General features: G+C 48.0%; 1 protein-coding gene across 5 annotated transcripts in view; it reads left to right on the top strand.

Annotated features, from left to right (window-relative positions):
• The window catches only part of ACSL1 (acyl-CoA synthetase long chain family member 1), a 71484-nt gene that overhangs the window by 9620 nt on the left and 48557 nt on the right, over positions 1-13307 (top strand). For 4 of the 5 annotated variants that reach the window (XM_027077112.2, XM_027077108.2, XM_027077110.2 and 1 more), the window contains exon 2: positions 12047-12273. In XM_027077112.2, coding sequence (XP_026932913.1) covers positions 12079-12273 — 195 coding nt within the window. In that variant the 5' untranslated portion in view covers positions 12047-12078. Of the gene's footprint in view, positions 1-7107; positions 7294-12046; positions 12274-13307 lie in introns of those variants that run through there. The other variant, XM_027077109.2, reaches the window with a different exon arrangement.

The raw sequence follows: 13307 nt of genomic DNA, 5'->3' as shown, positions 1-13307 counted from the left end.
CGCCCTTTTCCCTCCTCCTGCAGTGGGCTTAATCCTGCAACTCTCTCTCTATTTCACATGCTGCTTCCCCCGACACCACCAACGTCTTCCCCAGAGCTGATGAAATCGAAAAGTCAGAACGGGGTCCCAGCCTCTTTCAAAGGCTCTGTTCTGTCTTGAGGAGGCCCACAGCCTAAGCATATTTGGTGGGCTCCCTTCATCTCTGCTGTTTAGGGACACAACAGTCCCACGCTGAAATCTGTAAACCCTCAAAAGCGTCCCCATGTGTGAGTGGCCGGCCTTCCTCTCTGGGTAGAGGTCTGTCTATGTTCTATCTCCCACTTAACCCTGTGCCGCTAAGCCGGTCCACTAGTTTGTCAGTCCCTCTGAAACCTCGATCTATTTTAAGAGGTGTAAGTAACTCTACCCAACCTTGTGTCCTTTCAGCCTTCTTATCCAGGTCACTGCTATCTGATCGTGGTGACCTCTGCGAGCAAGGACTGGGACTTGTTCTTCGCTGTCTCCTGCACCAGGCCTCACCCTGGCGGGGACATGGGACGCTCAGCAAACTACACCCCGCTGCACGGGGACAAGCTCCTGCAGCTAACGGCTGCTTAGCCCGGGTGGAGGCAGGGCATCCTCCACCCTGGTTTGTGGCTCTGTCGTTCTAACTGCCAGCCGCCCCTGCCCCAGCACCGGCCGGCACGAGCTGGGTCTCAGGGCATTTCACCCCCACCACCTGCCTCTGGCTGCTTCCACCTGGCTCTCTAGCCGGCCCTCCCATCGCACTCTGGTTCATCCATAGTGTTCTCTCCCTCCCGAAGCCCTCCACCACTTACTTCTTCACTTTTCGTCTAGATAGTTAGGTTAACTCTTTCTCGCAGGTGTGTTTGTTCACTGATACCCTAAACTCGTTGAAGGCAGAGGAAACACCGCAAATGCTGTTCGACTTCTGTTTGGGAGAGAGGGAAAGTGGGGTTTTTTTCCCTGTGATTTTGTTCATTAGCAGTGGAACCTTTCTCAAAGGTGCCCTTACGTGGAAGTGCCCACATAGCTGGTCAGGGCCCAACACGGACGGTGGGAGCCTAGGGATGGACTTTCTGGGCAGGGCTTCCACCCCATCTGTCGCTCTCCTAGAAGGACAGGTTGCCGCCCGAGGCCGTTTATGCAGCAGGTGGGAAATACATAAATACAAGAGGAAATGAACTGAATTGACCTAGTTATATCTTCTTTATCTTGAGAAATAAAAAAAAAATAATAAAAAAATAATAACAGCAAAGTACATAGTAGAATAATAAAATCATAAATACCCAAATGCCACAGCATAGAATTAACAGTTTTTTTTCCTTAATTTTATTTATTTATTTATTTATTTATTTATTTATTTATTTATTTATTTTGAGGGGAGGGAGGAGTGACAGAGAGAGAAGGAGAGAGACAGAGAATCCCCAGCAGGCTCCTCACTGTCAGCACAGAGCCGGACGGGGCTCGAACTCACAAACCATGAGATCATGACCTGAACCGAAATCAAGAGTCGGTTGCTTAACCGACTGAGCCACCCAGGCGCCCCTAGAATTGGCAGTTTCTAACAGTTATTTTTTCTCTGTGTCGTGCTGTCATCTGGAGTTTCTGGGTGGTGGTGGAATCCTGTTGTTCAGTTCTGAACGTCAGGGGTGTGTCACCATCTTTTGCCTTCTCTGGCCTTGTCTTGGAAATGCTCCATGGTGTCAGTGATTGAAGGGGGCACACATTTCCTCTATTCCCGTCCTTTCTTTATCCCCACGGAGGCCCACACAGGCAGCGACGAAGCTAGCTCAAGATTTTTGTTGCCCATCAGGGGCACCGCCGGGACCTGAAACAACCAGATTGTTACGTCTGAGCCTACCTCCTACTCTTCCTGTTTTGTCTCCTTCCGTATTCACTCCTAAAAGTGACTAGTCTGGGACAAAACATCCGGAGGGACCCTAGGACTTAGGTACCCTCTCTGTGTGCGGTTTCTCAAACAGAGGGACCCTACTCCCCATTTCCAGCGCCCTGAGTGGACAGGAGTTCCTGCCTCACGGGGTCTGGCTCTGGCTATTGTAAAAGGACATTCGTCCTCTTAACTATTAAGTTCTTCTCCACCTCCCAGGAAGAGGAGCCTCCTGCTTCCTGCCTTGCTTTGTGGTTTCCCAGAGGCCGGGAAGATGGAGAGTCTGTTGTGGATTATTTTCGTGGCAACAGGAATTTTATTTCCTTCTCTAGCTATGGTCATAATAGGCTGTACATAATGGGCCGTACCCCCCGGACCATGGTGTCGTGTTCTCTAATACACAGTCCTACAGACATAATTAGGGCCCTTCCTGGGCCAGATGTCAGCTGAGATAACATGCCTTGTTGGATTCACTTGGTGAGTTGACAGGTGGGGGGCCGGGCCCACAGAACCCTCTTCAGAAGGGTTGGGTCAACCTAGCAAACTGGTCTTGTCTCCATTAGCTGAAGTGAGGCTGACTGGCTGAGGTCACCCATTTTGCCCAAGCCTGCCCCTTCTCCGACCGTTACCAAGAAATGTCCCTGCCTCGTCTAAGTGACTTCTGAGAACTCACTTAACAGTGTTAACAGTGTTTGAAGGCCAACGGAAACATCTTGCTTCTCTTAAGAGTTTTTTTTTTTTTTTCAATAGAAACTTTCCCTCGTGAATCCATGCCACTCACATAACCTGGATGTCTTCGCTGGGCATGTCCAAACTAGAATTATCACTTCCCCAATTGGCTGGACATGGCAGGTCTTCGTGTCTATGCTGAAGAGAGAAGGGAGGAGAACCAGATGGCTCCCCCCCACCCCCCGCCCTCCGGAGAATGCTGGGCAAGTCATATTTGCAGCATCCCTTACCGCTCAAATGGCCACCCACCCGGTGCTCGTGCTCGTGCTCGGTGTTCGGGGAGTCTCTGAGGGCTCTCCTCACCGCAGTCGCACCATTGCTCTCTAGCTCCTGGGATGCTTCTCTGGTTTAGAGGATTCTCTTTTCTGTCATAGAATAGTCACTTCTAGACGTTGGTGGCCAGCCGGGTATCAAGCTCTGGACTCAAGCCCTCCTTCTGGCATTTGCACTTCTACTCAAGAGAGGTATTTGTTTACCCTCTTCCCCTTCTTGTGGGCAACCTTGATCTTTCAAAAAGTAATCCACAGTCTCCTGTCTGAATATTTGTCTACACATCTGCTAAGGAGAAAGAGGATCCTTGCCCTTAGATGACCTTGAGGTGACATTATGTAGAAGTGTAACAGTTTGAGAAATGAAAAACATCATGGGAAGATGGGCAAGAGAGTTTTGCTTTTTTTTAGTTATCATTACTGACTTCAGGAGTAGAATGTAGTAACTGATCACTTACATAAAACACCCAGTGCTCATCACAACAAGGGGCAAGGGAGTATTTTTATGTAGCCTTTAAATCAGTGTCTTGCAAGCTTTTTCTTTTCCCCTCCACATCACCTAGGAGGTGCTGCTTACTCCTTTCTAGCACAATGGCTCGCAGCAGCAGCAGCAGCAGCAGCAGCAGCAGCAGCAGCAGCATGGGGTGTACAGGGAGAATGCTAAAGTTTAGAAATGTTTCAAATACCTCCTTGCTCTTTGGAGAATCACTGTTCTATAAATACACCCTCCTGGGGCCTGTAGCAGAAAACTGGTCAGAATCACAGAGGGTCGTTCCTAACTCCGTAACTGTTCATGAAGCACCTGTTCTGGGCAAGGCAGTATATCCAGCATCAGGGGCCTATGAAGACAGATGGGAAGGGGCCCTGGCCCCAGGAGAGAGAAGCATCTATGTAAGAGAAGCAGACGCTCAACATAAGTATAAAATAGGAGATGCTAAGGGTCACGCAAGGGCTACAGATAACATATTCTGACTGAGGAGGTCACGTAAGGATTTATTAGAGCAACTGAACTATTTGGGTCGGTTTGGACATGTTATTAAGACAGGGCTTGGGAGGAGGCCGTAAGGGAAGGAGACCCCAAGGTTGGAGAATGCAGCGTGGGCCTGGAGGCATGGGGAGACTTTCTGGTAGACTCTTGGAATGGGCCAGAGCTCCACCCTGGGATACTGGCCCTCCCAGCCTTGTTGAGGCAGGGAACCGGAGGGGAGCTCTCCCAGAGACGCGTGGGGAGAGGATGGGCCAGTCCACTCGCACAAGGAGGCTTCCAGGACCCTGGGAACCTGCCTACAAACCGTCTTCCAGCCTCCCCCACCGCTTTGCTCCTCATTGTTCCACCGGTCAATCTCCCGGGCTCAAAAACCCAGCCCTCCGACTCCGACTCTTTTTTCCCACTTATATCCACTGAGTTACTAAATACTGTTTTGTTTTGTTTTGTTTTTTAGCGATTAAAAATGCCTTATCGTAAAGTAGGCATAACATAAAATTTACCATTTTAGCCACTTTAAGCATACAGTTCATTGGCATTCATTACATTATCGATATTGTGTAACTGTCACCGTTACCGAGTTCCAGAATTTTTCATCATCCCCAACACAAAGTGTGTACCTGTGAAGCAATAACTCCCCTTTCCCCTCCCACCCTCCACTCCTGTAGCTTCCATTTCTGTCTCTTTGAATTTGCCTCATCGAAGTCCCTGGAACACATATAACGTTTTGTAGGTTCATCCAGCTTATGGCCTGTATCAGAATCTCCTTTTTTTTTTTTTTTTTCTTTTTTAAGGCGGAGGGATATTCCATCGCCTGCACAGGCCACATTTCGTGTGTATCCCTCCATCGCTTGGTGGACATTGGGATTCAGATCCTGGCTTTTTAAAGCTCTGTCTGTCCCAGCTTCTTGGCATCCTCTTCATCGCCTTGCACCTTCGTCTGCATTTGAACCACCGTGTGCCTCGGTGACAGGCCTGCCTCTTATGGTCCATAGGCTTTGCCTTCGGTCCTGGCCTCTGGTCTTGTTCTTGTGTGGGGCTGAGGCAGGACACCTGACTTCTCCTACGCAGTCTCCTGTCTTTGAGTCGAAGCTAATGAGGACTCCGTACAGTAAGGACCGTTAGGAGGATGACATTTTCGTCATGTGTCTGATTACTCAGCACGGTGCCTGATACACAGCAAGTGCTTAGCAAACGGTGGCTCTTAAAGAAAGCGCAATTTCAAGCTGATTTTTCCTTCCTTTCTCCTACCTAGTGGAATCCTGTCACTTGTTCCAGATTACCTGGCCAAAAATCCTAGAGCTGAGGTGGGGAGTTGCTTCTGGCCGTCCTGTCCTATCCCCAGAGCCCGAAGTGGAGCTCACGTTCTTGGGCCTCCCTCATCCTGCGAGGACCGGCTCACTTTTGCTTTCTGCATGCAGCAATCCTTGAGAGCGTGTGCCGTCTCTCAGAATTTCTTGTGCACTTACTGCCACCTCGTTTTGCACTGTTTTGTGTGTATATTTGTGTTACGTTTTTGATTTCCAAGCCTCACGAATGGGGTCTGCCAGTTTTTCACGGTTTGCACCCACATTTGAATGTTAAGTAATGCACCTGCACCCAAGAGAGGGTGGGGATTTTCCGACAACCCTCTTGTAGTCATCATGTGTCACTGAGGCTTTCATTTTGTGGGGGTGTCCTCTTGGTCACTTCCTTTTGAACACCATCAGGTAGAGAAGGCACCTTTCCTGAAACTGCCTCGTTCTCAGAAAGGCCAACTAAGTGAATTCAACTTTTCCTGAGCAAAGGAATTTAACACTAGCTGGGTTGCTATTTCTGGAGGCTTGACCTTACGAAGGCAAAAGTGGCTCCAAAAGTGGCTGGCTCTAGGGATGCCTTAGACCCTGTGTGAAGAAGTGTGTTCAAAGAATTTTAATAAACTATCAGGGAAATGTAAGTAGGGAAAGAGCACACATTTCTAAAGTAATTTATTTTGTCACGTGACTTCAATAGATATGTAATTTAATAAATACAGAAGCTGTTAGGGATAGACTTTGACCATTGCATCTAAGCCCTACGAGTTTATCCATTCAAGTTGGGCACATTGTATTTGGAATCTCGTTACTTGGGGGCGTATATGGGAGTCATGGCTTGGTGGCCAATATGAACAGGTGAGGTATGGCCCTAATATTACCGGTTAGAAAATTAGTCTCGCCTTCTGCTTACCTTTACAGTTTTTTATTAAGTTTATTTCTTTATTTTGAGAGAGAGAGAGAGAGAGAGAGCGTGCACGTGCGCGCATGAGTGGGGGTGGGGCAGAGAGGGAAGGAGAGAGAGAAAATCGCAAGCAGGCTCTGTGCTGTCAGCACTGAGCCGAACACGGGGCTCGAACCCACAAACCACGAGATCATGACCTGAGCCGAAATCAAGAGTCGGATGCTTAATCGACTGAGCCACCCAAGCATCCCCCTGCTTACCTTTAAACGCTTTGTGTCCTGCTCTTTCTGACTTTGATGGCGTGGACAGAGAGTGGTGTCGTAAAGAATTTTCAAGTTGACTTGAATATTTCAGTAAATCAGGTTTCTAAAAGCAGAGCACCTCTCCTTCATTTCTCCTTTTAAAATCTGCTTGGAAATTGAATTCGTGATCCCAGAGAGTCACTTTAATGAAAATTATGTGGGTTTAAGGTTCACTGTACTTCGTTGGGAAGAAACACCCCATGGCAGTGGATGGGAGTAATTAATTCCCTGTGGAAGTATTTGCCCACCGTGCGTGGGATCCTGAAGTTACCCAGATGGTCTCTCTCCTTCTCATGCTCAGGATGAGGAGATGATCCAAAGGCAGCAAACGTGGTCAGGAATTCAGGTATAGAATGGGCTTTGGACAGAGACCTCTGTTTTCCTTTCTAACTGGTGGATGCCGGCATCCCTGTTTGGGGAGAGCCCGACTGCTCTTTTGGTTCAGGAGGGGACAGCTTAAGCAAATCTAGCTTTAGGTAAATTGCCAGCCAGGGTTAAGGAGCACGAATCCAAGGGTTTTGGAGTGGCACTGAAAGAACAGCACGCGGTCTGGCTGCTGCTCTCTTGTTCCTCCCCAAGGCTGAGCTCTGCCCAGCCAGCTCAGGACAAAGGGGGAGTTTCAGCCTTCTGTAAATAGCCTATTGTACAAGGGCAGGAGGTGGAGCAAGGAATGGCAGCGTTGCCAGCTTGGCTCGCTGCTTTTAAGGAAAGATGTCAGGATTTCTGCATTTGCTGCTGCTGGGGCAAGGGTGCTATTTATGTGGGTTTGCTTCAAGGCTGCATTCCTAGCAAAGTATTTCATCAAACCGCTGTTATTCAACCGAATGAAAGCTTGAGGAACTTTAGAAGGGGAGAAACATCCCGGTCACCCATTTTTTGGGGGGGGGTTTATAAACAATATGAAGAAAATAAAATGCTGATGTAAGTATAAATCTGCAAAATCATAGGAGGTGTGTGTGTGTGTGTGTGTGTGTGTGCGCGCGTCCCTGTGTCCTTAGAGAATGATGCCCTTGTGAGTCACCTCTGGCCCCAAACCACTTTTGTGTGGTGTAAACAAAATGGTAGGAGGTAAACCTTTGTGTCCGGGTGGCCTTAGACCCATATGTTCAGAGTCCAGGATGATGGGGCAAATCCTGGTGGTTACGTAAGACAAGGGAGTTCAGATGCCCGGTTCTCATCAGGCCATGCAGTGTCAGTGCTGAGGACCTTTAGAAACCACCTGCTGTCACGGTTTCTAAGCCGGAGTGGGCTGCGGGGGACTTGTGAGCCGCATGTGCAGAGAAGTATGTGCATGTTCCCAGTGGAGAGGATCAGCGGCCCCGCAGAGGTTAGGAATTTGTTCGTGTAGAGGAAAAAGCATGACTTTAGGGTCAAGTTGGTGTCCCCGTCTTGGGATACACCTTGGGGAAACCTCTTAAGTCTCCAGCCTCAGTTTCCTCATGATCATTTTGTATTGCGATGTTCCGGTGAGCTACAGGATGTGAAAGCCTTTCTGAAACACTAAATCAGTGCTGTGTTGCCAGCTCTTCTTCCCAAAGTTTGGGTGGATAAATACCAGGACTTCTGTTTCCTGACAGTCGTGCAATCCAGCTTCTACTACCGTGTCCTGTGTATCCTGTCCTGTGTCCTGTCCTGTGCACAGGGCTACTTAAAGGCATCCTTCACAATGGTTCTTTGCGCTGGATGTGTGCCATGTTCCCCCAACCATTGCTGTGTTCTCTGTCGTTCTGTGGTTTTAGACTCCAGCTCTTTGGGAAATTCAAAGGACCCAAATGAACAAACACACTTTTCCTAAGTGCTGGGAGGAAGGGTGTGCAGGTGTAGCTGTTGGGGAAGGGAGAAGCCAGCTGCCAATAGTCTTGTGTGTTCTCAACTGAGAAATACTGGCTGCTTAAGCCTTTAATCCGATTGAATCATATTCTTAGCAAATAGCAGCATTATTACTTGCCTGGGCTGTAAACTTCCTGAGAGGGTGATGTGGAAATTTGCTTTTGAAAGAATTTAATAAAAAAATATTCCAACTAGAACACCGTTGGAATAAGAAGTACAGTCTGTCTGGGTTTTAGTCATCTGTTGGCAAGTGTGCGTCTTGATTCTTCTTAGAGACCTGTTGGGGGCTGTCTTAAAGCGTGGTGTTAATGTTCACCTGCAGCATTGAAGGGCTATTTATTGTGGCTAATATTCTCTGAATGAGGTCTGCCTGCATTTCTAAATACGCGAAGTGCCTTTTCCTTAATAGCAGTTACATAGAAGGAAGAAGATTTAGAATGTTTTGTATTCATGTTTAAGAGTCATTCTTCACGTGGATCTAAAAGGATTGTCTTAGTTCTTTATTGGATGGGCTCTAGTTTTCCTGTGGACAGCATTAACCAGTTGATTAAGTGAAGCTGGTTTTCAGCTTGTCTGTCACCTGGCTGCGAGCTGAGAGGCATGAATTAAACTGTTGTACCTTGTCATTATCACCCACTAAAGGTAAGAATTTAGCTGGGTTTCAACCCTTAGCATTACAGATTAGTATCTAAGAAAGTGTTCTTGCAACGGTGCAAGATTACCAAATCAGTAATTTTCTGAAGTGTTTTTTTTTTTCTTCAAGTTTCTTTCCTAGACTTATCTCTAGAAATAGACATTTTTCTTTCTTCGTCTAATGCTGTCTACAGCTTGGCTCCTGCTGATGCTTAAAATAGAAAAAAAAATCACCAGCTTATGACTGTATTTGTTTATGGGGGGATTATTTAACGTTCCCCTCCAAGGACTGGATTCTGTCGAACAGCCCCTGCAGATTCACAGGATCTGGGCTGTATGGAAATGACTTCAGGGACCCCGGGGAGAGAAAAGCCAAGGGCAGGGGTGTGTCTGCGAGGGGTGGGAGATTCCTTTCCAGCCGCAGGGGCGCAGTGGGCGTGAAAAAGGCTGCCAGGGGGCGTGACTTGAGGGGCAGGCAGGTCCGCACAGGGCGCAGTCGGGTTGCTTAGCGTAGGCTGGCTGTGCTGTGTATGGAATCTGGCCGCCTGCTGCCAGCGGGCCCGACTCCCATCTGTCTGCTCATCCTCACGGTCTCCGTGAGTGCGGGCCTTGCTCAGGGAGCCCTCACTTCAGCACGCCCCGCCGACACCGCCGGCTCAGTGTCGTACGTCCCCCACCAGCTGGCTCCGCCGCCGAGAGCCTGGACCGGGTGGTGGGCGCCGTCCTCCCAGCCGCCGGCTCCAGGCCCCCCGGCCCCCCCCCCCCCCCCCCCCCCCCCCGCGCACCCTGGCTGGCCTCGTGTGTTGTGTGTTCACTGTGCTCCCGAGCTGCAGCAGCTCCGCTCCTGTGCGTTCCTCTAGAATAAATCTGCTGTGGCCCTACCACGGACAATCTGTTTCTTTCGTGGTCCGTCGCCTGTTGGTTCGACATGCCGCCCAGCATCTGATCGTTTATTTCACTGGTTTTTAAAAATATGCCCATTGTCTCTTCTCATTGGGAAGCCAGGCAGAAAGAAAACAGTGTCTGTTTTCAGATCTGGCACTGGCAGTGACACTGGCTGATGCCTGTCCCTGCCCATGGGTGGAGCAGTGGGGTGACTGTGCTCCCAGCTGCCCATTGGCCCATCCTCCACCCGCTTCTCCTGGGAAGTCAAGTGTGAATTTTGTCTCATAGTTACCTTTAGCCCAGTGGGCAGCAGGACAGGAGTCGGCCTGTGGCAAATGTCCTGAGGGACCTTGGCAGGTCGGGCAAACGCCAGCTGAGCTCCTCCCCCCACCTCCCTCCCACCACCTCTTCTGCTCCGCAGTAGTCACCTAGCAGTCAGCTGTTGGTGGCACCTATGGTGAGTGGTATTGTAAGTAGTGGAGCTTCTCCTCCAGAAGTATGACCTGAAGAAATTTTGCTTATCTGTTCCTTCTCGGTTGTCATGGAAGGAACTTTCGTGTGTGTGTGTGTGTGTGTGTGTGTGTGTGCACGCACGCGTACCTACACAGACTTGTGACGCAAGATTGCACGAGCTGAGCAAATACATTAAGATAGTGATGGCCAGTGAAAACACCCGATACTCTGCTCCTCTCTAAACAAAATTTACAGCGGTAGAGAGTGAGATTTAAAGATTTCTGTATCTGAAAAAAGAAAATTATGTTCAGTTTTGTGACCTCAGTATTTAAAAGGACATACAAGAAGGAACTCACAGCTACCATCTGAAGCACAGCTAAAGCGTTCACACTTGGCAGGCAGGTTTTGAGAAAAGCCTTTCAGAGCATTCGCTATGATTTCCTTCCCTTTACTGCCAAACATACTTTATAGTAGTGGCTCATCAATTGTTTTCTAATTAGAATTATTCGTACTTATTTCCTGTTCTGACACTTTTTATGCTGATGTATACATAAATTGTCTATCCCATCCAATTTGAGACTTTCATATACATTAGGTTGTTTGTCCAATTTTCTTCTGTGTGTTTTGGCTTTTTTTTTTTTTTTTTAGTTTACTTATTTATTTTGAGAGACACAGAGTGTGTGAGGGAGGAGCAGAGAGAGAGAGGGAGAGAGAGAGAATCAATCCCCAGCAGACTCCACACTGAGCATGGAGCCTGACTGGGACTCGATCCCCTGGTCACGAGATCATGGTCTGAGCCGAAATCAAGAGTCAGTCACTTAACCGATTGAGCCACCCGGGCACCCCTGTGTTCTGACTGCTTTGTTGTTGTTGTTGTTGTTTTATTAACTCTGTACCTTACGGTTCTGCATAAAGGACCAATCACAGGATGTTGGTAGATGAAATAATGATAGTACTTAGCATTTATTGAGTAGCTTCTGGGGCCCCATGCCATTCCAAGCTCTCTGTAAATCATGTAACCATTATAAAATCCCCATGAGATAGGTCTGTTTTCAATCTCCATTTTTGGTTAGGGAAACTGAGGCACAGAGAAGTTAAGTAATTCCAAATCATACAACTAATAAGCTGGGAAGACAGAATTTGGCTCTAGAATCTGGGATCTTAAATATTATTCTATACTTCTTCTCAAATACTATGCTTCAGTCTCCCTCCAGATACGTGGTAGATGGTTTAGAATTTATGTACATCCATTTATTATTATTATATTTTGGTTATAATATCCTGAGGAATATAAAAAATTATTTTAGCAGAATAGAGTACTGCAGTTTCCTCTGCATTTGTATTGCTGCTTTTATGGTACAGAGAGCATGGGGAAAGCGAGAGACATACCGACATGTAGGTTGGTCCGTTGGACCGATCCAGAGCTGATGGGAAATCTTTCGGGAGAAGGGGGAGCAGACGGCTGCTGGGTGGTTTGGGCTTACTTGTGCCTCTTCCCCTTTTCTCCTCATTAGCCCTGATAACGAGACTTGAGTGTATTTGATTAGGGGGGAGAGAACAGAGGCACACTATCAGGGAAGAAACTGGTAACTTACGCCACTTGAGCACGTTATGGCGAGAATTCTTTGTGAGTGAAATCTTTTTAATGTGGGGAATGGACACTTTGCACAAAACGATGGAAGTCAAGTGAATTTCTGACATGTTCTTAGAAAAATGAACTTTGGCAGCCAGGAAGAGAGCTGGACCATCAGGCCTGTGGGTTTAATGCCTCGATTGGTCAGCCAGGCATCAAGTGGGATGGTTGGCCGTCGGGAATTCTGGAGACAAGTCCTGCCTTGCTGGAATGAACATGACATCTTTTCTCTCCTGACAGAATTCAGCTGAGGGAGCCAGCGACACAGGACAATGCAAGCCCATGAGTTGTTCCGGTATTTTCGAATGCCAGAGCTGGTTGACTTACGACAGTACGTTCGCACTCTTCCGACCAACACGCTCATGGGCTTTGGAGCTTTTGCAGCCCTCACCACCTTCTGGTACGCCACAAGACCCAAAGCCCTGAAGCCACCGTGCGACCTGTCCTTGCAGTCTGTGGAGGTGGCGGTAAGTGGAGGGGCCTGCCGGCCTGCCATGTGGGTTTTCTCTGCATTTCCCCAGATTTCCCATTGAATGCGACACTGACCGGTTTCTGTCACCATCAGATATTTGCAAGGCCACTTTGTAAGCTAAACTGTGTTCAACAGACTGACGTTTGTCTATGTTAATAAATGGAGGGTGGGGGCCCGGAGGATTCCAGAAAGGATGGGCCCAGAGTCCCTGCTCTCGCAGGGCTGATGTTCCAGCAGAGAAGAGAGATGTCAAACAAATGTTCCAGAAAGAAGGATTTCATCTGCGGTATACCTGATACTTAGAACACATTCCCCAGCTGTTGAAAGGGACTCTGAGATTTCATCTAGGATGAAGTGAGGCTAGGAACTTGCCAGAATAACATGGCCACAGAATCTCAGTTAGGACATGATCAAGCAAGGGCATTCAGGAGGGATCCAAGGTTGAATTGTTGAGCACTGTGGTTGTACATAACATGGCCAAACTACAGGCCATGCTCTTGTTCTCATGAAAATGAAACCAGAGTGTGCATTCCCTGGTTAGGGCATAGTGGGTGGGATGGGACAGGGAAAGCAAGGGACCCTTTCAGAAAGAGTTTTTTCTTTTTTTTTTTTAATTTTCAAAAAAATGTTTATTTATTTATTGAGAGAGACAGAGAGACAGAGAGTACGTACGAGCAGGGGAGGGGCAGAAAGAGAGGGAGAGAGAGAGAATCCCAAGCAGGCTCTGCACTGTCAGCACAGAGCCCGATGCTGGGCTTGAACCCACAGACCGTGAGATCACGACCTGAACCAAAATCAGGAGTTGGACGCTTGACCGACTGAGCCACCTGGGCGCCCCAGAGAGATTCTTTCTTGATGTTTCTGCTCTGCTTTTCTCCCTTTTGAATCTCTTTAGTATAAAATGTGAGGGGTTGAAAAGATGAAGCAGCCAAGTTCTCACTGGTGCCCTGACTCTCTGCGTTGTGGTTTCTTGCTTCTCCCTACCTAAGTCAGAATTGATTTTCAGTATTCATAACTCTAAATGTACAT

Source organism: Acinonyx jubatus, chromosome B1 (genome assembly GCF_027475565.1).
Source record: "Acinonyx jubatus isolate Ajub_Pintada_27869175 chromosome B1, VMU_Ajub_asm_v1.0, whole genome shotgun sequence".
NCBI lineage: Eukaryota > Metazoa > Chordata > Mammalia > Carnivora > Felidae > Acinonyx > Acinonyx jubatus.
This window is presented reverse-complemented; position numbering and strand designations above follow the sequence as displayed.